The sequence below is a fragment of the Dendrobates tinctorius genome, unplaced genomic scaffold (assembly GCF_039654945.1).
Source record: "Dendrobates tinctorius isolate UK_male_01 unplaced genomic scaffold, ASM3965494v1 ptg000290l, whole genome shotgun sequence".
NCBI lineage: Eukaryota > Metazoa > Chordata > Amphibia > Anura > Dendrobatidae > Dendrobates > Dendrobates tinctorius.
Genome location: NW_027361957.1, coordinates 3,999,764 through 4,023,380, shown reverse-complemented (window position 1 = coordinate 4,023,380; position 23,617 = coordinate 3,999,764). Strand labels below are relative to the sequence as shown.

General features: G+C 41.4%; 1 protein-coding gene across 6 annotated transcripts in view; it reads left to right on the top strand.

The window, feature by feature from the left end:
* CAPS2 (calcyphosine 2) overlaps window positions 1-19,863 on the top strand; it is a 160,614-nt gene extending 140,751 nt beyond the window's left edge. For all 6 annotated transcript variants that reach the window (XM_073559988.1, XM_073559993.1, XM_073559992.1 and 3 more), the window contains 5 exons: window positions 5,719-5,795; window positions 6,917-7,071; window positions 11,570-11,689; window positions 12,753-12,849; window positions 16,961-19,863. In XM_073559988.1, coding sequence (XP_073416089.1) covers window positions 5,719-5,795; window positions 6,917-7,071; window positions 11,570-11,689; window positions 12,753-12,849; window positions 16,961-17,136 — 625 coding nt within the window. In that variant the 3' untranslated portion in view covers window positions 17,137-19,863. The remainder of the gene's footprint in view (window positions 1-5,718; window positions 5,796-6,916; window positions 7,072-11,569; window positions 11,690-12,752; window positions 12,850-16,960) is intronic.
* The last annotated feature ends 3,754 nt before the right edge of the window (window positions 19,864-23,617 follow it).

Here is a 23,617-nt window from a genome sequence, read left to right as displayed (position 1 = left end):
CAGATGTGCCCCTCACTTTGACTGGGGCCAGTTGGAATGAGCCACAACGGGGATCTGTTACAGTCTTGTGGAAAATGGGGGAAGCTTTTCTGGCATTGAGAATGTCCTCTTGTGTCTTCTCTTCAATCCTGTCGCTGGCGGTGATTGGCTGGGGTCCTACCATGGGCACTGGCCCCAACGGATGCAGGGCAGAAGGAGGAGCAGATTCTTCCCTCAGCGGTGAGAATTCTTGTACTATCGGGGCCTGGGAGACGGTCCCGAAACAGTTCACGGTGGTCTGTTCGATCTGCTGAGTTGTACCGTTGAGCACCAGTATCCCTAACACAGACCTTGCCTTCCCCAGTCAGTACCGTCAGCCGGGGTGGTTGTGTCAGCGTCGTCAGTCAAGTTTGCAGTCTTGTCAAGGACCTTGATGTAGGCGGGGACAGCGATGTTAGCTGGGACAGCGGTATATGTGGCCTGTCAACGGGACCCCGTCGGTCAGCTCTTGTCAGCGCATCCTCTCGTCTCCAGCTCCCCTTAGCTCCGCCCCCTCGCCTCACAGCAGAAATGACCTCACACCACTCACACGCACTCAGCGTTCCCGCCTCCACATTTTGAATTTCTGCGCACACATTTTCTGTCTCCTTAGCCACGCCCCCTTTTCTCGAGCACAGGGGACATCATGTTACTCTAAGCGCTCCCCCTGTAACTGAGGTGACAGACCCGACGGTTCTGAGCCAGTTATGGATGAGACAAGCCTGGCTTGCTTCTCCTTACTCAGGATTTTAATTCATGACAACGTAGTGTGTTACTAACGGTAATGTTTGAGACTGTGGTTCCACCTCTCTTCAGGTCATTCCCCATGACCTCCCGAGTAGTTCTGGGCTGATTCCTGAGCTTTTTCAGAATCCTCCTTACCCCACAAGGAGAGATCTTGCAAGGAGTCCCAGACCGAGGAAGATTGACAATCATCTTGTGTTTCTTCCATTTTCTAATAATTGTGCCAACTGTTGTTCCCTTCTCACCAAGCTGCTTGCCTATTGTCCTGAAGCGCATCCCAGCCTTGTGCAGGTTTACAATTTTTGTCACTGATTTCCTTAGACTGCTGTTTGGTCTTGGCCATGGGGCAGAGTGTGGAGTGTGATTAAGTGTGTGGACAGGTGTCTTTTATACAGTTCAAACAGGTGCAATTAATACAGTTACTGAGTGCAGAGTAGGAGGGCTTCTTACAGAAAAACTAACAGGTCTGTGAGAGCCAGAATTCTTACTGGTTGGTAGGTGATCAAATACTTATTTCATGCAATAAAATGCAATTTAATTATGTAAAAATCATACAATGTAATTTTCTGTTTTTTATTTTTAGTTTCTGTCTCTCACAGGTGAAGTGTACCTACGATATAAATTACAGGCCTCTCCATTCTTTGTAGCTGGTAAAACTTGCAAAATCGGCAGTATATCACATCCTTATTTTCCCCACTGTATCTATGCTATGGGTAAGAGATGTATATGTGACAAACCCTTTAAGTAAGTCATGGAATAACCTGGGCACCACTGGGCTGGTATTTACCCTTTTATTTAAAGGGAACCTGTCACATTTTACATGCAGTCTGATCTATGGACACCTGATCTTGAGGAGAATCCCAACAGAATGATATATAGGTTTATTAGAAAAGCATCTGTATAACTTGTCATTTTGTAAGTCTTTAGTCACTGAAATCCCTCATGTTTGTATGCATGAGTCCAGTGGGCGGGCCACCTAGTGATTGACAGCTATCTCTACATGCACAGACATACAGGGAGACCTGTCAATCACTGAATAGGACCACCCACTGGACTTGTAGGAATACTAACACCAGGGATTTTAGTAAATAAAATGCAAAGTTTACTGAAACTTTCCCTCACTAATGTACATCAGTCTGATCAGTTCCTTTACAACATCCTGCAGCAGATTAGGTTCCATTTGCAACATAACTAGTTCTTATAAAGCAGGGAATGTACCCATTTACTAATTACAAGTATTGTAGCAGACAGTATATTAGAGAGTTGCATGTCTCTTCTTTGCTGCATTCAGACATTTCTTTGTCTCACTTCTTGTAGAGACTGTCTGCTGGTCTCCTGACCCAAACCGATCAGCCTCATAGCCATACATGACACTGCCAAGTTTGGGTCAAGAGACCCGCGGACAGTCTGTGCACCAAGTCTAAGGGTATGTGCACACGCTGCGGATTCTGCTGCAGATCCGCAGCAGATTTGGCCCTGCGGATCCGCAGCAGTTCTGCAGACATTGTACAGTACAATGTTAGCCAATGGGATTTCAAATCCGCAGTGCACATGCTGCAGATTTTTCCGTGAGGACTTGCTGCGGTTTTAAATCCGCAGCATGTCAATTCTTTCTGCGGATTCCACAGAGGTTTGACACCTGTTCCATTGTCCAGGTGTCAAACCGCAGGGGAAAACCACTGGCCAATCTGCAGGAAAACCGCAGGTCACTTTACCTGCAAATCCGCGCGGAAAAATCCGCAGGTGAATCCGCAGCGTGTGCACTCACCCTAAGGACACATGAACGTATGAATGGAACATTATGCAATGATTATGCTTCACTGATTGAAGACTGGAAATAAACCTGATGGACGCTCCAGATGCTCCAGCGATCTGGCCATCGTTAGGTATGTGCCGCCCGTTCACCCTGCTGGACTGCAGTGGTGGCCGGTCACTAGACAGCGAGTATTAAACAATATGAAAAATCTCCCTGTTCTTGAGAAGGAAGACGCTTTAGAATTAGGTTATACTTGCACAGTGTCTCTATGAGCACTTTGGAATTGGAACCGTTATTGATTTCGAGGCATCCCCTTCCATGACATGAGAAGTACGGCAGTGGGTGTGCACTCCGCTGACTGTCAGTAACGGGCTGGAACGGCATTTCCTGCACTTACTTTCCAGTCCTGCTTCCATTTATAGAACCTGGCAAATAATATTGGCTCATTGTTTTCGGTGCACCTGCATAATTAATCTAATTACATCTCCAATTATAGAGCTGGGAAGACTTCATGGCCAGACAAGGATATAAACAGACTTCCCCACTAAATTATAATGCCCGGCGCTGTCAGTGCTGACAGCCTAATACTCAGGGAATCAATATTAACAGTAATGCATTCGCGTTTTTTAACTCTGCTTTAAATGATGGTTTCCAAGATATTATATAAAACAATGATCTATTGCTGTGAACACATTTATTTTAGTAATGCAGTATAATAGATCATGTAGTTTGTTGTTATATCCTAGCTCAGATTTTATTCCATTTTTTTTAAAATGTGCAGAAGGAAAAATGCATAAATGTTGATATTGGGTCTATAGTCTATTAACGGAATGTTAGCACAGGTTTTTTGGCTTGGGCAGAAGCAATAGATCTAATCAATGGAGGTGACATGGCAGCTCTTTTAATATGAATCCAGCATGAAAATTTGTCTATACTATTTAGTGGAGGCATACAGAGGTACAGAGCCGGATTAAAGGGAATCTGACAGTTTATACATGCTACCCGCTCCACAGCATGTATCAGAACATGATTGCACGACCTTAGCTCTGAAATACTGCAGCGTTTCAGTGAAGATCATACATTAATAGGCGCCGGGGACTGAGATGTACTGGATGCTAGTCGGTCTTCTACGCAGCTTCTCTCTTCCCACTGCTCTGGAGTGACAGGTCTCTCATTATACCTACATTCAGGGAGAGACCTGTAGCTGTAGGCAGCCTAGTTTCTTGTTCCGATTTGTCCCCGTCATCTATTAAAGTATGTTATTCTTTGGAGCATCACAGCATTTCAGAGTGTGTCTGAAACTGTGCAGCCATGATCTGATTGCATGTTGCCCATGGATCAGGCAGTATGTATTAGCTGTCAGGTCACACTCAGGTCTGCTATTCTCCAGCACATGTCATCACACTGCAATTAGGCAAGCAGACTGTTTGTCAATGCTAGTGCAAGGGAATGTTCTTTCCCCAATGTGTTGCTGCCTTCTTATGATTGTCCAGCTTTAGGGTATCGTTACACCTAGCGATGCACCAGCGATCCCGACTAGCGATATGACGCGGTCAGGATCGCTGGTGCATCGCTAGGTGGTCGCTAGTGAGCTGCCACACAGGCAGATCTCACTAGCGACATCGCAGCGGTCGGGGGTCGCTACTTACCTGTCAGACGCGGCGATCCTGCGTCCTCCCGCCCGGCTCCACGCGTTGCTCGTCGTCACAGCAGGAAGCCCAGCAGGAAGTGACCGACGAGGAATGGTCCAGGAGCTTCTCGCGCGATCAGTGATAACCAGCGGGGGAGCCGGTCGGAGGTAAGTATCACATGCAGCGATATCGCTAGCAATATCGCTGCAACATCACAAAATTGGTGACTTTACAGCGATATTGCTAGCGATATCGCAGTGTGTAACGTGGGCTTTAGAAAGAGGAAGACGTGCACGCCTCTAGTGAAATCTGATAATACCCACTTGGAATTTAAGAAAATAATAGATGTTTAGGTGCTAAATACTTTGCTAATATCTCAGCAACAAAAAGGCAAAATAAAGATAAAACACTATTACATTGTGTAACCAGTTCAACATGAAAAAACTGGTGAAAGGTCCTCTTTAATGCAAATTTTGGCCTGGTGCTACATGGTACTTTGACCAAGACACAGGTCATATGCCACTGCTACACTGCAGCACAGTGCAAATGAGCGGGGTTGTATTGTGACCTGCAAAGTACTGCAACAGATATGTCTTCAAAAATCCAAATTTTTCTTGTTAAATATTTTTATTGAAGTTTTTTCATAAAACTGGGAGTAGGAGGGGGAACAGAACAGGAAAGGGAAGGGGGAGGGAGAAGGGTATATGTACATAGGATGGGTGAGGGTCATAAAAAAAATAGAGAACCCTTGTAACAAAGCATACCTTAATAAGTATACAATATACTTATACCACTAAGAGGTACAATAATACTAAACCTTTAAAGAGGAGATGCATGAGGGCGGTCTAGTCCAACCACTTAAGGAGGTGCATGAAAGAAATTTAATCTCGTCTAAATTTACTGTTCCAGACTTTCCACTTATTAGTGTAGGCGAGAATATTATTATTACTGACTGCGTACCTCCATTTGATAGCATTATGTTGGTAGATTTTGTCTAGGATGTCTGAAAATTTTTGGGGGGTCAAGTTTCTTCCAAAAGAAAGCCAAGTTATTTTTAACTACCAAATGGATGTGTATAACTACCTGTCTCACCGACAGATGCAATTGATCCAAGTCCAAAAAAAGCAATGCTTTTTGGGAAGTCAAGGTGAAGTTTCCTGTAAAGGAGTCAATATGACGAGAAAACTGGAGCCACAGACGTTTTAGTTTCAGGCAATAACAAAGGATGTGGTAAAGATTCCCCTGTTGTCTGCAACCGCTCCAACAATGGGGGAGTGGTCCTGGTTAATGTGGGAGAGTCTGATAGGTGTGAGATACCACCTGTTAAGTAGTTTGAAATAGGACTCGTGAAGAGTCATCGATATGGTAAAATCCAAATGTTTCCATCTTTTTGCGACTAGCTTGCCACAGCACTTTACAGTTGGAATTCTTTCCATTTGCGAGCACTATAATGCAATATTGCAGCTGCATACAGTGGCAATCTGTGTAACAGCCAAAGTCACCATGTAACCACAGTCATATTGAATTTCTTTTGAAAATAAGAATGGAAACTTCAAATATGTGTTTCAGGGCCATTTGTGAAGGAAACAAATGGGACCTGGAGGTTCATTGGAATGATGACCTGAACATTTTATTAGCTGTGCAAGGTATGTGCTAATTTATTTTTCTATTAATTCTATTAAAGAGGTATTCTCAAGTTCTTAAGTTGCCTTAATTAGTTAGCATGAAAATAAGCAAGTTTGCAATGGACTTGCTTTTTATATTTGCTGTCATTCTGCAAAAACTGCTTTTATCTTTAATGGTGTACAGATGGTTTCTGTGGAGCTCGGATTCTAGACCCTGGCCAAGAGTGTGCAGTAGTTATATTCCAGGACAGGGTTTAACACTTGAAATCCCAGTCAGCTCCCTCCAGCCTATTGATTTCTACACAGCAGTGATCTGCTCACCTATCTCCCCCTTCCTTTTCCTCTCAGCTCCTGACTGAACTCTCATCAGTACTGTACAATCACAGTTCCCAGCACCTAGCTGCATCCACAGCAGGTTTCCTAATCGTATCACTTTCCTGAGCCGTGTGCTTCCCCTCAGCTTCTGATGAGATGCAGTTATAAATCACCAGTGGGCAGGTTTCATAGCAGGTCTACTAATTTCGGGTCTCTGCTCTCCCAGAGTTGTTGTCTGGACCTTTGACCTTGTTCAAGTGCCTTGTTATGTCTATGTGTGAATACAGGAATAGCACTGCACACACTCGGGAACAAGCCACTGATGGCTGAATATGTTGCAGCAGAACTTATTCTGAGCTCTCGGCCATGTTCACATGTTCAGCATTTGGTCAGTATTTTACCTCAGTACCTGTAAGCCAAAACCAGGAGTGGGTGATAAATCCAGAACTGGTGACGGGTTTCTATCATACTTTTCCTCTGACTGTTCCACTCCTGGTTTTGGCTTACACATACTGAGGTTAAATACTGACCAAGTACTGATAGTGTGAACGTGGCCTTATAGTTCTACTAATACTTTAGTTTTCCTGTTCATTAGAGCTGTCACTCAAGGAGGAGAGCCCACCCTGCCAGAAGCCAGGATGTGAAAGAGACTGGAAAGCTGTGTGCTGCTCGAGATACAACTTGAGAATAACCTTTAATTATTGTAGTAGTTTTCTAGACTGCTGCCTCATTATCATGTCAGTGATATGTCCATGTTCTTTTGTGAAGTTTTACGGTTTTAATATATACCGTAGTTTAGATGAATATTTTTATTTTACCTTTTATAGATGTGATGAAGGAAAAACTGAAGAAAAGAGGCGTTCGAACTTTGACTGGATTAGGGAAATACTTCAGGCAACTTGACAAGTGTGGATCTGGATGTTTGGAGAAAGCGGAATTTCAGCTGGCTCTTCACACTTACCACTTGGAGCTATCTGAGAAGGTACATATGATGTTCCTTATCACTGTGCACATAATGCACCAGAGGGCATAGTCATGTACACTACATTATATTAGGAGGTTTACGATGAACTGTACTATACATAGTTTTCTTAAAATTAAAGCTTGAAACACATAATATAAAACAAATATGTTAAAAAAAAACAACTTTTTGGGTTTGGTCACCTCCCCGGTCCTATTGATGCCCCTAAAATGACTTGTCTGTTCGTATTCAGCCACTACAATGGCTAATTAGCTCTTGGCTTATTCCCTGACAATTATGCTATGGCTGGTTTCTATTTGTGTATGCAAAGTGGCTGCTCCTTTGGTACAAAGTATTTTGCAGATTTCTAATCGTAAGTTAGTTGGAAACATCTTTTGATCTGTACAAAAGTTTTGTTTTTCGGCAGCACATTGTCCTGTGTAAAGAACAAGTGCTGCCAAGAACAATGCAGATCATCGACTAATTGATAAATATTTATTGAATTGCGGTAGTTTATCCATCAAAAATTGGCTAATGTAAATGCACCTTTACTTCAAGTGAACCTCTTAGCAGAATTTTTATAAGTAAACTACAGACATTGTCATGTTGCTGCAGTTACACTGATTAAAATGATACCTGGGGTGAAGAAATCTGTCTTGTGGTTCTTGTGTAATCAGTGCTAGAAGTTTTCAGTTAATGATATTCCTGTGCACCGGGGAGAGACTGTAGGCAGAGTCTTATCTTACTGCTCTAAACCAGAGAAACCAAGGAGAGACCTGCCCACAGGCCACCCCGAAGCACAAACATGTTCCTCATCATAGAGATAGAGACGGACTGTTTGTGCTTTGGAGTGGTATGTGCACAGGTCTCCTTGGTTTCTTTGGTTTAGAGCAGGAAGATAAGGCTCTTCCTACAGTCCTGGCTCCGGAGCCAGGAGTATATCATTAACTGAAAACTTCGAACACTGATTACAAAAGCACCACAGGACAGATTTCTTCACTCCAGGTATCATTTTAATCAGTATAACAGTGGCAACATGACAATGCCTGTAATTTACTTGGCAAAATCCTGCTGATGCGTTTGCTTTAAAGGTTATTTGATGTCAATTTTTGCTACCCCATCTGAGAGCACCATAATCTTGGGGCAGAGACTCTGATTTCAGCAATGTATCGCCAACCTACTGGGCTGATTGCTGCAGTTTTGATAAAATCACTATGTTATCTGCTGCAGATCTAACAGTTCTCTGAATGCTGAGCTCTGTATAACCCCAACCACATTCCTGATTGACAGTTTTCTGTGTACACTGTGCATAGGCAAAAAGCTTCCCATTAGTGGTGGGGTGGGTTGTAACAGAGCTCAGAATTCAGAGAATTACATTGCAGCAGGTTTACTAGTCCTCTAGTTATAATCTACTTATAAAAACTACACTGAATAGCTCGGTAAGCGTCACATCGCTGGAACTACGCTAAATAGCTCGGTAAGTGTCACGTCGCTGGAACTACGCTAAATAGCTCGGTAAGTGTCACGTCGCTGGAACTACGCTAAATAGCTCGGTAAGCGGCACATCGCTGAAATCAGGGAGTCTGACCCTACATCATGCTGCTCTCTTATGGGGTATTGAAAGATTGGTGACAATCCCTTTAAAGGGTTTTTTCCCTTGCAATGCCAGAACTGTATGAGACCCATAACTATGTGACAATCGGCATTTTTCTGAGGCCCATCCCTCTCATTCAGGCAGCTTCTGTACTCTGCATTTAGAGGACCCAATTCATCATTGCCTTTGCTCTTATTTTTTTGGCTAGTTTTGTGTTTTGCACCTTTTTTTGTTGTCACCCATTTCATTATTCTAGTTATGCCTTTTTGAAGTCAATTTTATATTTTTTTTTCCAGAGTTTAGCAATTCCAGATGTTTTCATCATTTGCAACGTTTTAAAAAAAATCACAAAATTTGGCGCAATTGTACTCCAGTTCCCCATGGTGTATTGTTGAGTACACCAGTATTTTGGCAAAATTTATGCCACTTTTGGCACCAAAATTGTCTGCGTTATATTTGGCAACATGAATTGTGTGCGTTATATTGATGAATTTTGCGCCAAAACGGAAAGTAATATCACAGTACAAAAAATGAAAGTGACTTTTAACCCCCCAAATGATGAATTGGGGCCAGAGAGTCAACCACTTTCTGTTGTGACTCATACATGAGTGTCCTGAATGGAGGAACCTTTTTAATAACTTGTAATTCTAGAATAAATTTGACATTTTTTTTTAAACAAAGTTGTTGTTTTTTTAGAATTTTAATCTGTAATTAATTTTAATTGTATTACCAACCATCTGGCGAATTAATCAAGATTTTTTTTTCATGTAAATTTGACTCGTTCAGTAACAGCCATTAATTAGGTATGTTAACGATCTTCCAGGATGTAGAAGGGAACATAATACATTTCTATCAGAAATACACACCAATCAATACAACATTACACAAAATACGATTCCAGTGGTTATACAAAAAGACCACAGTAAAGCGCTATGTTTCTGGAAATAGTAGCAGCCCGTAGTTCATAATTATACAGTATGGAGCCAGTTAATTTTGCAGAATCGTGCATTGAATTCAATGTAATCAATGTCAATGAAACAATGTTAACTATAGATAAATTCAACTTACGCTGCCAGTAATCCCTCAACTAGTTGTAAGTGTAATTGTAAAAGGAATGAATGTAATCGCTTATATAGCCACATTAATTTCCACAGCACTTTACAGACCTCATCAGTTAAAAGAGTTATGCCCAAAGGAATACTGCCTGGTGAAAATACTTGTGCCAGATCTAATTTTTAATCTATAACCACTGTTGCCATTTATTGACTTTTTTAATGTGCACCCCAGGCTAATCTGCTGTACTAACAAAGCGATGCATAATATAGCGCATATTTCTTAGTTTTCTGTAACCAACGAACATTTATTTACTTGTCTGTTTAATACATATTTACATAGCTGATTATCATTCATAGCCTCATCCCTGAATTCTCCAATATACTTCGGATACCATAACCATTCCCTTTCTAAGCTGGATTTCCAGTAATAAATTTGGGTTCATTAATATTGACAAGATTCATCTGGCTTTAGCTGCCCATACACTGTAGATAACTTTCAGCCTGTTTGCCTGACAGCTATCACTTCTGACTCCCTTGTTTTTGCTGGGAGTATGGAAGTAAATCACTCTCAGACAGCTCTGGCAGAGGTTTATCTCCCTAGAAAGCAAATGGATCAGGTTTTGAAATGAAAAAAGCCTGTTCCTTCGAGGTGCTTGATTGTTCCTATTGTTTTTATTTTTCCTTCTTGGTTTACTCTTCTGTGGATGTTTTCATTTTCCTATTTTGGTTTGCCCTATCACATTCTGGGTTTAGCTTTATATGTTATCCCTTCACTGCATTTCCTTGCTGGTTATACTACTAGGTGGTGTTAGGGGTGGCACTCTCTCAGGTAGTCATTAGGCCTTTGGTAGCGTTCACACAGGCATGGAGTTCTAGCCCTTAAGTTTTCTTTGCTAGGCAAACCCTGTTTGTATTCCTGCTGTGTACCTGTTTATCTGCCTTCCCAGCACCTTTTCCTTTTACCACAGTTAAGGTTCAGGGAGGTTATTCTTGTTTCATTTATTTTTGGTTCTCTGTAATTTTTCTTCTCTCCCCTTTATGAATGTACTTTAAGTTTTCTCATCCTAAGTCTTACTATCGTCCTGCATAGTTTCCTCTCCCCTTGTTAGCAGTGTGTAGTGACCACCCCTCTGGTTCCTCAAGAGGTACGGGAAACCCCTTGACAGCCTTTTAGGGAGTCAGGTCCGAGGTGGTGTTTTTCAGTTGTGTGGCTAGGGATCGTCTAGTCTGTACTAGGTCCAGTAAGGTGTGGGTGCGGCTGCTCTATGATTGATCTTCCTTATTCCTGTTACCCATGTGTGTGTCATGTTCATAACACTTGCTAATTTTAATGCTGGCTAACTAACCATGCCAATTTCATAACCGGAGATTACCCCTTTAAAGATACATTGACTCATCCATATCTATTTTTCTTCTGTGTAATATGGACCGTTTTTCTCTCAGGTGTCCTCTGTATTAATCCATTATTCCTCATCCGTCTTTTTTATTGAAGCAGGTATATCCTGATTATTTATTTTCTCCATTGACACTTAACAATGTATCGGTGACAAATAGATAAACTCTGCCAGAACTCTGAAGTACACAGAGTGTATGTCTTCAATGTGTCATCAATCTGACACGGATTCCTCACATACTTTGGTGTGCAAGTCTGGTCTGCAAAATGGATGAAAATGGCACATGCTGAGTCTCACGGACCAGGGACTCAGATTAGACAACCCATTAGACAACTGAACTGTGTATGGATCACTGAAACGTTATGGGTCAATGTGCCGTGCAGAAAAAAAAGGACAGCACTAGGTCATGTCACACGGATTGTGTGAATATAGCGTGTCTTGATTTGCCATAATTCATCATTGAAATTGCATTCTAGATATTTGAATCCTTCTGGCTGATTCTGGATGAAGATAACGAGGGAAGAGTAGACTACAGGAGCTTCATCCGAGCTCTTATTGGGGAAATGAATGAGTACAGAAAATCGTTTGTACGAAAGGTGATTTTTCGTTACAATTTACTCTTTGTGCTTTGGTTTTCCGTAGCGCAGAATATGAGAATGATCACACTTTATGATTACTGCTCTTTAGTGAGTGCTGCTGTTTTCTGTACATAATATGGACGACTAATCTTACGTTTTATGTGTTTTTCATTATCAAGTAATAAATAATTTCATGCCGTCAGTCAAGCAAGACATTTTGTAATCTAAACTGTATACGTTCATGTCATAAATGAATGTTATTACCAGCCCTAAGCATTCCATGTACTGGTATTTCAGGCTATTTACTAAGCAGATAACACAACATTTGCACCTTCCGGCCATACTCATCCAAGTGTATAGCCGGGTTTTACTTGGCCAACTTTTATTACTGCTTCATACATCAACTAGACACTAATCATAATGTACACTATGATATCCATTCATTTAATTGGGTTTCTCAGTCGTGCTTTATTTTCCAAGAGAGGACGTGACGGTAAAGTATGAGATTACAGAATGTCGTATATTAGTGAGGCTGCGGGAGTGTAGTGCAAAGCAGTAGCCCCCTGTGTGTCACTCCACGGTGGTCTGTATTATGATTCTTTTTTTTGCTACCCTGATATTATGGGCATGCCACATTTCAAGTGACTCAAACAACAAAAGCTTGAAATGCGTCTTCTTTTTGTAGCATGAAACCATTTAAAGACTTGTATGTTTTTAAAATGAAGAGCATGCAGTGCAGTTTAGCGCCTTTCTTCCATACCAATCATCCCGGGAACTACCATATTCAGTTGAAAAGAACAGTATTGCATTTCCCAGAGCAACCACCATGCAGAGAAAAGCATTAATAAAGGTAATGCACAGCAAATCAACACTACATCCTCTTCGTTTTCAGGATCGGTGGGGTCTTGAGGTTAGATCCCCACCAATCATAGATGTTGCCATCACTTTATAAGGGGGAAATATCCCTTCAACGGAAACTTGCGTCGCTTTTTATCTTTGCTTTATAGTATATATTGTGTATGGTATATTTTCTATTGTAGTGTCTTATTTTCTTAAATTCCAAAATTTCTAATTTTATTAGGCCTTTATGAAACTGGACCCTAATAAAACTGGCGTGGTGTCTATGGTAGATATTAGAAAGTTTTACTGCGCCAAAAAGCATCCACAAGTGTTGGCAGGTGAGTAGACTTTGGAAACAAGGAGCAAGAATGCTTCTTATTTGGGCATTCTCAATGGCGGGAAATTACTACATGTGCTCTATAGTCTTGCAACCTAAAGAATAGCTAAGTTTGGCAAAGACATATGCTGGCACCAGTTCCATGACAATTGTGTACAAGATAATTGTGTACGGACAATTGTGTACAGGCCAATTGTGTACAGGCCAATTGTGTCCAAGGACAATTGTGTACAAGGACAATTGTGTACAGGGCAATCGCCTTGTACACAATTGCCTTGTACACAATTGTCATTGTACACAATTGGCCTGTACACAATTGTCTTTACACAATAGTCCGTACACAATTATCTTGTACACAATTGTCCTGTCACCGCTGGCACCATATGAGTAACAACCCACTGATAAGTCCTTATGTGGGAAAGTATGAGTCCAAGCCACCCAGAAGGAGTTACAGGTGCTCACCAAAGAAAAATTGAAAGTAGGTAATGTGGCGGAGTAGAGTGAAAAGGGCTGCACTCACTGCTCCATAAAAATTCTTGTTTATTTCATTGATATAACGAGCAGCAGGAAGAGACAAAACCTATAGAGGATGACGTCCGTTTCTTGATAAATGGCACTTTAATGTGTCCTTGCATGGAGGTAACTGGATTTTATCTTCCTTAAATATCCACGCCATATCTAATTTCTCATTTAGTCCCTCGCACCTTGTGCTCAGAAACTGAGGATCCACCTGGCTTCCCTTCTTAATAGACATTTGCTATGAGCACCACCCTGTACTGGAGCCTTAACTCTTTCCAAGCCAGCAAACCGTATGGAATCTGGGTTGGAATCATGTTGTTCACACATATGCTCTAGCAGGCGACAGGAATCTTTGCCCGTAATCATGGATCTCTGATGTTCCCTGAAACAAATAAATATGGGCCTAATGGTCTTGCTATTCTAGAATAATGTGTACCCAAGACAAAACAAACTTGTGGTCATAAAAGAGGTCAGAACCAAAGTGATGAATTAACAAAACTTTATTACCAAACAATGGTAAGAACCACATTATTAAAGGGAACCTGTCACCAGGTTTTGCCAATATGAGTCACGGCCACCGCCTTTCAGGGCTCATATACAGCATTCTATAATGCTGTATACCTGCCCATAACCCAACCTGGAAAAGAAGAAAAATAACTTATTATACTCACCTGTGGGACGGAGGGATGTCGTTCTTGGTCCGGTGCCTTCCATCTTCTTGCGATACCGTCCTCCTTCTTGGTTTGTGTGGGTGACAAGTCCCTGCGTCATTCACAGAATTCTCCTCTATATCAAGCTCCTGCCCTGAAAAATGGTGGCCCAGAGTAACTGAGTGTGGCACCCGCCCCGAAGTGCGTTTCGGATTATCCTTCGTCAGGGGGTCAGTATGGAGGAGTGGGCCAAAATCCCTGCTGCAGTGTGCAAACTTGGTCAAGAACTACAGGAAACATCTGACCTCTGTATTTGCAAGCAATTATTTGATACAATAGAAAAACAGAACTTAATATTTGGTACAGAAACCTTTATTTCATGCAATAAAATGCAAATTAATTTTGCAAGTATGCGATATGCATACATGTGGTCACTAGACTGGACTAGACTGTATCCGAACTTGTGCAATGCAAATCACATACTTGCGGTCACATGACTGCTCGCTACCATTGCCAGGGAATCCTCACAGTGCGCAGTGTGTGGTATGTGAGGATTCACAAGTCATATAGTGACTGCAAACTTGTCGTTTTAGACCGAATAACCCCTTTAACTAGATTCTCTGTTATCATGGCTCCTTATGGTATGTTCACAGTGAGCTTGGAGGCGGATCTGATTCAAAATCTACATCAAAGAGGGTTGAAAGAGAATTTAAAGCAGGTTTTGATGTGGATTTTGAAATCTATGTCAAAATTCATGCACAAAAAGTACATTAGTAGTTGTTTTTTTAACTGTATTGTATTTTGATGCCCATAAACATAAGAGAAAAGTCTACCAAAATGTTTGACTTTCGTTGATATCGGTTTAAACAAACAATGATTCATAATTGTTTAAAATACATTTACAATAAAAGCTGGAATGACAATAAGCACCAGAGGGTCTTATCCGATTTACAAGGGAAAAATAAAACGGGATTTGCTCACCTGGTGGGGTTGTGACAGTCACAACCCCGTAGTTTACTTTTATGAAAACGGCTGCTGCAGAGCCACCAAATGATAGCGTGTAAACTTGGAGAAACAGTAGATGTAAACCCGCACCGCTGACGATCCAATATACGACGAGAGACCAGATTGACCAAACACATTGACCAATAATATAGCATCCGTGCTGCATCTGGTCTCTCACCGCACATTGGATTCTTGGCAGTGGGGATTTACAACCACCTTTTCTCCCAAGTTTGCACCCTATAATTGTTCAAAACACAGATTGAGCTTTATTTTTTTTTTTTCACCTCCGATGATAAGCAAAGACTGAATCATTGACTGAAAAAGATCCAATATTGGCCAAAGTAATCTAGCATTTTTTTGAGGGGTTGATCATTGGGGATAAGATAATAGGAGTAGTTATAAAGACTAATTAATCCAATGAATAGTGTAACATCTTTGTCACATCCTTAGGCCGCTAGGCGCTGCTGCACCTTTGTTGTGGGTGATGGTTGAAAGCATCAATTCTGTTCTATATTTGGGACTTTGGTGCCACAAGATCAGGGAACTATGGGGGTTAGTTTTCTGGTTTTGCTTGTTCTTTTCTGAGACCCTTTGGCAGGGCTGTCTGCTATTTAAGGTTTCTGACTTCCACTGCCAGTTAATTGTTTTTTACTGCCTGGCTTGTGCTAGTCTTTTCTTGTGTTTGGTTTCCTGATTCCTCCTATTTTCTGACCTCGGCCTTAATTTTGACTATCCTCTTGTTTTACAATTTTGTTCCTGACGTGACCTCTTGGCTGGCGACCCTTCCTGCCTCTGTTTGTTCTTCTAGACGACAGTCCTTCCATGGAAGAAATTCAGTGGACCCCTCGGTAAAACCAGATCCTTGTACACTTAAAGAGTGAAGGTCATGATTCCTCTGGAATCAGCCAGACAAAGTGGCTTGTGCCACGTCTGTCCGGGGTAGCCTTTCTGAGCTTGTGGCCTCTGATGGACATGACAAGTAACATGGGAAAGAAAAATGTACCGTATATTCCCCACAGGTGTTGGCGAACACAGCCCTTGGTGTGACATAAAGTTCTCACTTGAGGTCACAACAACTTTTCAGATGGAATATTTGGCAGAGAACATGTAGTAAATACACATGAAACAACGTTCTTCAGTGCAATTGACGCAATTGAATTAGTTCCCAACTTCCAGTGTTTCACTGTCTGAGATTCCCATTAGCGTCTACGTGAAATCTACATGTACAAATAATGAAGACAAAAAGAACATGGGTGATATGGAAGGTAGGGAAGGAACAAAGGAGGAAAGAAAGAAGTGGGATTAGTGATCCTGGCATTATAGTGCGGGCAGGGTTGGCCTGTTGACTACAAGACTATTTGATCCTACTGTCACCAGTGAGGAAGACTCTTGTCTCCTTGCAATACAGTTTGTACATCCAGCTTGTCACAGGTGACAGTCATGAAATCTGGAAGCTCCAATATTCCCACTCATTAGTAAAAATAGCTTTCTACTCTGCGTTCAAACAGTTTGTGTCTGATTCATGCACGTGAATAATTAATGATAAATTACCTCTCCGTCCTCCAAATTCTGTGTTGTAAAAACAGAATCCAGCGTGTTTGCATTATATGAGGCATATGGCGTCACTTCTTTATTGTGCCTTCAAGAAACCTCTGTGAGTGCTCATTTACTAGCATGTCAATCCATACACCAATGTGTTTTAGTGCCAAGTCCCTGGAGTGCAGTGGAGGCCAAGATTTTAACATCTCCCTGCATGTGTCCAATTTGCATAAACTTATTACTAATTACATTTAATTGAAAGTGATTTGCATATGCTTTGGATGCCTGAAAGCCTTTTTATGGCCCATGAGACCTGGAGTAAAGGAACACTGCCATTTGTATTTTGTGTACAATTGCATGCTTGGAAAGGGAAGTCTCAGTTTCTTTTTTTCTTTTTAGGTTTTTCATCAGAAGAGGAAATAAAATCTGCATTTTTGGAAACAATAGAGAACGCTTGCAGTAATCCCCAGGAAGTATCCTACAGTGAATTTGAAGATTATTATGAAGGACTAAGTATTGGCATCATGTCTGATGAAGACTTCATTAATATTTTAAGAAATTCTTGGGGCATATAGGGTACTGTGCCTGGTATCATTCACCTAGTTTTGAAGGAAAATTTATACTTTTAATTTTATCACGAGCAGATTTTTAGTACCCTTAAAGTGACAAGTTCAATGATTTATTATGATACTTTTTTTTTTAAATTTACCCTTTTTGTTTTATTTTTGTTTAAAGTATGTTGACACCTATCAGGGCATTTTTACTAAAATAAATGTACAGTATTTTAGGCTTAAAAACATTTTTACAACTATGTTTTATGTAAAAAATGAACTGACTGACATATTCTGATAACTCATCCAATAGCCCACAATGTGCACGGAAACAGAGGGCCTGGGAGAGCAAAATGGTGTCAATTTTTTAGTGAAACGCAATTGCAAAAATGACTTTAGGCTAAAATACTTGCATTTAAATGGGAAAAAAAATATGTTACCAAAGATGTCAATATGTTTAAGTTTTGTTCATTTATATCTAATGACATAGTGATCACATTCCAAATAATTTCTGCAGCTTTGCTTCACTAACTGAACATGTATTTGTTGATAATCATTTTTTGGACTTTTGCTTGCTTTGCCATCTTGGTGCAGTTTTTGCTTGTGTCTAATTTTCTGCAGCGGATTGTAAAACCAGAACGTAATAGAAAAATTTGCTGGTCTTGTTTCAGGATTTAGGCTGGTTTTCCACGGCACTTTTATGTGCAGTTTTCTTGGCCTAAAACGCTGCGGACAAATGTCTATAGTGCAATTTAAAATTCACTACATACTGTGCCTTTTCCTCTTTGGTGTTTTGGTGGCAACTGTGCTATGTACATAGGACTTTTTCTGTATTTTTCTCATAGGTTTGTATTTATGACCTGAATGAAAGCTAGCAAGGAAAAGTATGCTACAAATGTAAAACCTACATAACAAAAAGAAAAGTATGTCACAAATGAAAACGCCACCAAAAACACTTAAAAAAAGAAAGTTACTTTAAAAAACTTTTGATATTCATGTTTTTTTATTTTTTTTTTTACAAGGGATAAACAGCACGCTGCAACATAAACACAAATAGTGTGTGTGAAGGAACCCAAACTGCAGCAAACATGTACTGGAATATGAATTTCTGCCTCTTGAGGTGACCCCATTGTATGTTTTGCATCTACGTTATACCTCAGTGCTGTGTTTTTTTTCAGCAGGTTATTTTTATTTTTTAGTTATTTTCACACATTGCAGGATGTCATGATATGTTTTTTTTATCAGGAAAATAAGCAGTACAAAAAGAGAAATGTATGATTGCTCATTTTATTATGACCAGTAAGATAATTAAGGGGGGGGGGTGATAAGAACAAAATACATTTTAATCAATAGATCTTGGCATAATGATAAGTTTTACAATTGGATGTGATAAAAATGTGTTCCCAGTCCGATATGTGCTCGTAGAGACAATGGAGAAGATGGAGAAATTAAATTCTCCATCTTCTCCACACCTGTGCTGCAGTTCCCTCATGCCAGAGAATCTCAGCACTGTAAGATGACACTCAGCGGAAACTCTGTCATTAGCATAATCATATGAGAGAATGGATGGCCATGTGACCCAAAAATTATAAGATTATCTATGCACAAGAATGCTTTTTTTGTTAACACACTCAATTGTGAAGCTTATTATTATAAGATCTATTAAAATATTCTTTGTTCGTAGGACAACCCATTTAATGCAAAGTGTCCATTGCGCCTATGTTAATGATGTCAGATGATTGAAAAATAGACAAAGTGAACACATTCAGCAAATGCAAGTATTTAGCATTAGAAATAATAGGCAAGCAACGTTGTCTCATAAACTACGGATAAGGTATATTGTGTACAGCAATGTCTGTTACATAGTTGACTGGGATCAGTTTTTATCCCCTGTAAGTAAGCAATAGAGGCTCCCAGTCAATGACTTCTGAAACTAATACAAAAATATGCTACAAAATTACACATCTTCTAGGTATTTGCTTAGGTAGCCGTTAGGTAGCATTCATACAGGTATGCAGTTTCTTTTGTCCAAGCAGGCAGATTTATTGAAAAGTTCATAAATTTTTTCCAACAAAACAGATAAACGGCCATTCGTCATAAAGAAAAATACAATAGTTCATACAGTTGTACAGGGCTCACCCCTTCACAATATCGTCTATACTCTCACCATATACCTGTAGGTATCTCGGTGACACATCACTCCATTTCAAACTTGTCAGCAGCAGACGTCATGTTGCTGCATGTCTACATACCCTCCCCCTCTACCCAAAGCCGAGAGGCGGGCACCTTCCACTATCATATGATACTAATACTATACTATGTCATACTGGTACTATATAGAATGTGTGGCGCTGATTTAATTAGTACTTATAAGGACATGATTTCCATTTTATGAAAGAGAACCTCAGGCAGTATGAAATAAGGACAGGCTCCCTGGTTGCAAACAGATATGTTATTAACCAGCGTTGTAGAGAAAACACAACAGGACCTCGGAGTGATAGAACAGCTTCCTTCTTCCTCTATTTGTGTTTATATCTTACCTCGTAATTTCACTTTCATGATAAGTTTGTTTGTTTGAATTACATTTACTGCCTTATTGAAAGTTACTGCCTTCGTATATCATTTTTATGGATTTATTGATGTATTTTATAATTTCAGTAACGTTTTTCTTGATCTAATTACAATTTCTAATAATTATAAAGTTTTATGCAATTGTCAAGTTCATTTTTAATAAAAATATTATTTAGCCCACATGTCTAACTGTTTATTTTAATCGCTGTACATAAATTTACCTTGACTGAAGTTAGAGTATGGTTGGAAATCAGCATGATCTACCTATAGTTTTCTGCGTAAAGGGTTTCTATGCCTATTAATTAATCTGACTCTTAACAAACCTCAAAAAAGCCCGCATTTACACTTTAATTTTTTTTTTTTTTATGAAAATTTTTTTTAACAGTTTGCTGGAACCAATTTTCATTAGTTTTTGTTCATGTGTCCGTTTCACCATCAGTGTGATATTTTTTTCTCGTATGTAAGAAAAAAAGGGTCTCGAGGCTTCTCACCCATGAAACCCATTTAGAATAGACTTCACTAGATTTACAGCTAAGTGCTATCCATTTTTTTCATGGACTCATTGATTTGAATGGATCTCCATAATGATTTCTGGTTACTTGGTCCACAAACACGTATGAGAAACTCAGATTTTAGAATAAGGCCTTACTGGTCTTATGCCAGCCTTCAGTGCCACTTGAAGTGCATTTATAACTAAGGCCCCTTTTCACACATCAGTTTTTTGCTATCAGTCGCAATCCGTCGAATTTTGAAAAAAAATCGCATCCAGCAACTGATGACGCTGGATCTGTTTTTTTCTCATTGACTTGTATTAGCAACGGATTGCGACAGATGGCTGCACATTTCATTTGTCGAAAATTGTTTGTCTGTCGGCCGGAGACAACGGCCATAACGTTTTTTGTCTACGTAGAAAAATCAGACAGCGACGAATCTGTCGCTGTCCATAGTTTGCTAGAATGGAAGCCTATGGGCGACGGATCCGTCGTAATACGTCAAATGACGGAATCTGGCGACGGATTCCGCTTTTTTTTTAACTGAGCATGCTACGACAATTGAGTTGGGCACTTGTACAGCAAAACCGCAGATGTAAAAAAGATCTGCGGTTTTGCTGCCGATGTGGGTGAGAAACGCTGTGGACCGGGAGGAGGGAAGTGTGTGAGTGGTGATTGTGTGCGTGTCTGTGTGTGCGGGTGGGGTCTGCGGGGCTGTGTGTGTGCGGGTCTCTGTGTGTGTGACCCTGTGTGTGTCTGTGTAGGCAGCCATTGTCTGAAAGGACTACTACTCCCATCCGGCAATGAATGCTCACAATGACAGCACTGCCGCTGATGGGAAAGTAGTCCCATCAGACAATGGCTGTGATCTGTAGTAGAAAAAAAACATACAGAACATACATGACATGCGTACAGTATAACATACAGTACATACACATATCTGTCACAATCCCACCTGGTACCACCGATATGTCATGGACCGGAGGATGTGACATTTGGCCGCACACGGCTATCACAGGCACAGGGGGGCTCATCTTAGTTATCCCACCGCTGACACCATGTGATAAAAACAGCAAGCTAGTCTTGCCGTAACAATTTACCACAGGGCAGTTTATTTTGGTTATCCCACCACTGCCACAATATATTACAAGCTGTCGGGATTTATGGATATCCCACTTTCCCAGTTTCACTTTGGAACTTGCAGCTCTCCGGCGCTCCCTTACCCTCAGGTCAGTCAGGGAACTACACCTAGGATAATTGGTCACCGGACGGGCAGCTTCTTGGTCAGTGGCTATTAGGCCCTCTTGCAGTGAGGGAGTTATAAATGCTTTGGCCGCAGCCACACAATAAGCTTATAAAACCCGCTCAGTCACTGCCAGCGCTACCCACCTAGCCAGAACACACTTCTCTGCCACCAGCTAATGATTCCTCATATTAATATTTAAAATTAACAGAGGGGTTCGTAGCAACCCCGAATCAGTAGCGTAATTAGCTTACAGGTGCATGAATTCATCACAGAGCAAGGAGGCAGAACTAATACATTTTATAGTTTATTCCCAAAAGATGGGCAGTGTTTACAGAAGATAAAAAGGTTTTATGAAATGAGACCATAAAATATGTACAATATGCTTACAAATAAAAGGGGTTTAAAAGCAGAGAGATACGCTTACATATTACTTAGATCATTTCAGGCAGAACCATGCTGGGGGTGGAGCCAGACATCGTAGTTCATGGATGACGTCTTTTGGCACAGAACTCCCAAGTAGCAACTAACTAGGGGGGCTTAGTTGCAGACTTATAAATCTGGACTTGTGACATCACCAAAAGGGGCTGGCTGGTGACGGTCCTTCCCTTTCTCAAAGTATAGATTTGGGTCCTGAAATCTTATAACCATCATATCTAGGCTTGAGAACCTAGCAGAATATTGGCAGAACCATCATTCATCTTATATTGAAATTAGCTTTGTAATGACATCAAACACTAACTGTTTATTCCGCTCTGTTCAGGAGAACTCAGTTTCTCGGATTCTGTTGATGCTAGAATTTAGCAAGAACCACTGTAGTGAAGCCCGATCGGTGCACATTATCTTTATGTAGTTTTCATATTTCTGTCACGGATGGGGTCCGAGGTACGGTCCCTTTAATATTTCCCACACTTATATCCACCACATGTTGAGGACAAAGGAAAATCCTCTCCTGGCTAATTAACATTCCTTAGATCAACTGCGATGGTGGGAACACAAATACCGAAAGGAGAGAGCAAAACTAGGAATCAGTGTAGCACCTCTATATTGCACATGGATGTAGCAAGGATGATTGCAACCAAAAAATCAATAAGTCAATGCAAGTTAATGCATCATGCTGGAGATATAAATATATGTTCAAAAGAAGTGCCCAATCAATACCTGGTGCCCGTGGTGCAGGATTCCTAGGATGCGCCTGACCCTGACGCGCGTTTCGGCTGTAAGATATGGATTCAAGCGGCCACTGAGCCTATACCATATAAGCCCATATGTGCATTATTCATTTTATTTTTTAATGGTATTTTTTTGCATGTGCACAGTATCGTAGCTCCCGGGGGGGCAGAGGGGGCGGTCGACCAGGGCCCCGAGCTCTGAGGGGCCCACTGAGCTACGCTACTGTAACTGTATCGGCATGCACAGCGCGCCCATACGGTTACATTCTGCGGCAGAGCAGGGAGAATCGATCTCCCTACTCTGCCGCCCAGCTGCTACAGGCCACTGAGAAGGCGGTGGGGGGCCCCGGTGCTAGCAGTGGGCCCCCCACCTCACAGCCAGCAACGTCATCCTGAGGTTTTCTGTGCGCACAGGACCTGTGATGAGGTCACAGGAGGGGCGGAGTCAGGGGGTCACATGATCAAGGGCTTCAGCACAGGGCTCTGCTGTGCTGATTGTCATGGTGCTGGATGAGGTGAAGTAACTTTCTGTGTGGGGTCAGGATTGGTTTACAGACAGGGTGGATGTAGCAGAGCTGTGTGTGTATGAGGTGTACAGAGCAGAGCCGTGTGTGTAGAAGGTGTACGGAGCAGAGATATGCATGTATGAGGTGTACAGAGGAGCAGAGCCGCGTGTGTATGGGGTGAGCGGAGCCGTTTGTGTACGGAGCGGAGCCAAGTGTGTACGGGTTGGGGTGTACAGATCAGAACCGTGTGCGTACGGGGTGTACGGAGCAGAGCCGTGTGTGTGCAGCGTGTACGGAGTGGAGCCGTGTGTGCAAAGTGTATGGATTTGAGCCGTATGTACGAGGTGTATGGTGCGGAGCCGCGTGTGTGCGGAGCAGAGCCGTGTATGTACAGGGTGTACAGAGCGGAGCCAGGTGTGTACAAGGTGTACAGAGCGGAGCCAGGTGTGTACAAGGTGTACGGAGCAGAGCCGCATGTGTACAGCATGTACGGAGCAGAGCCATGTGTGTATAGGGGGTGTG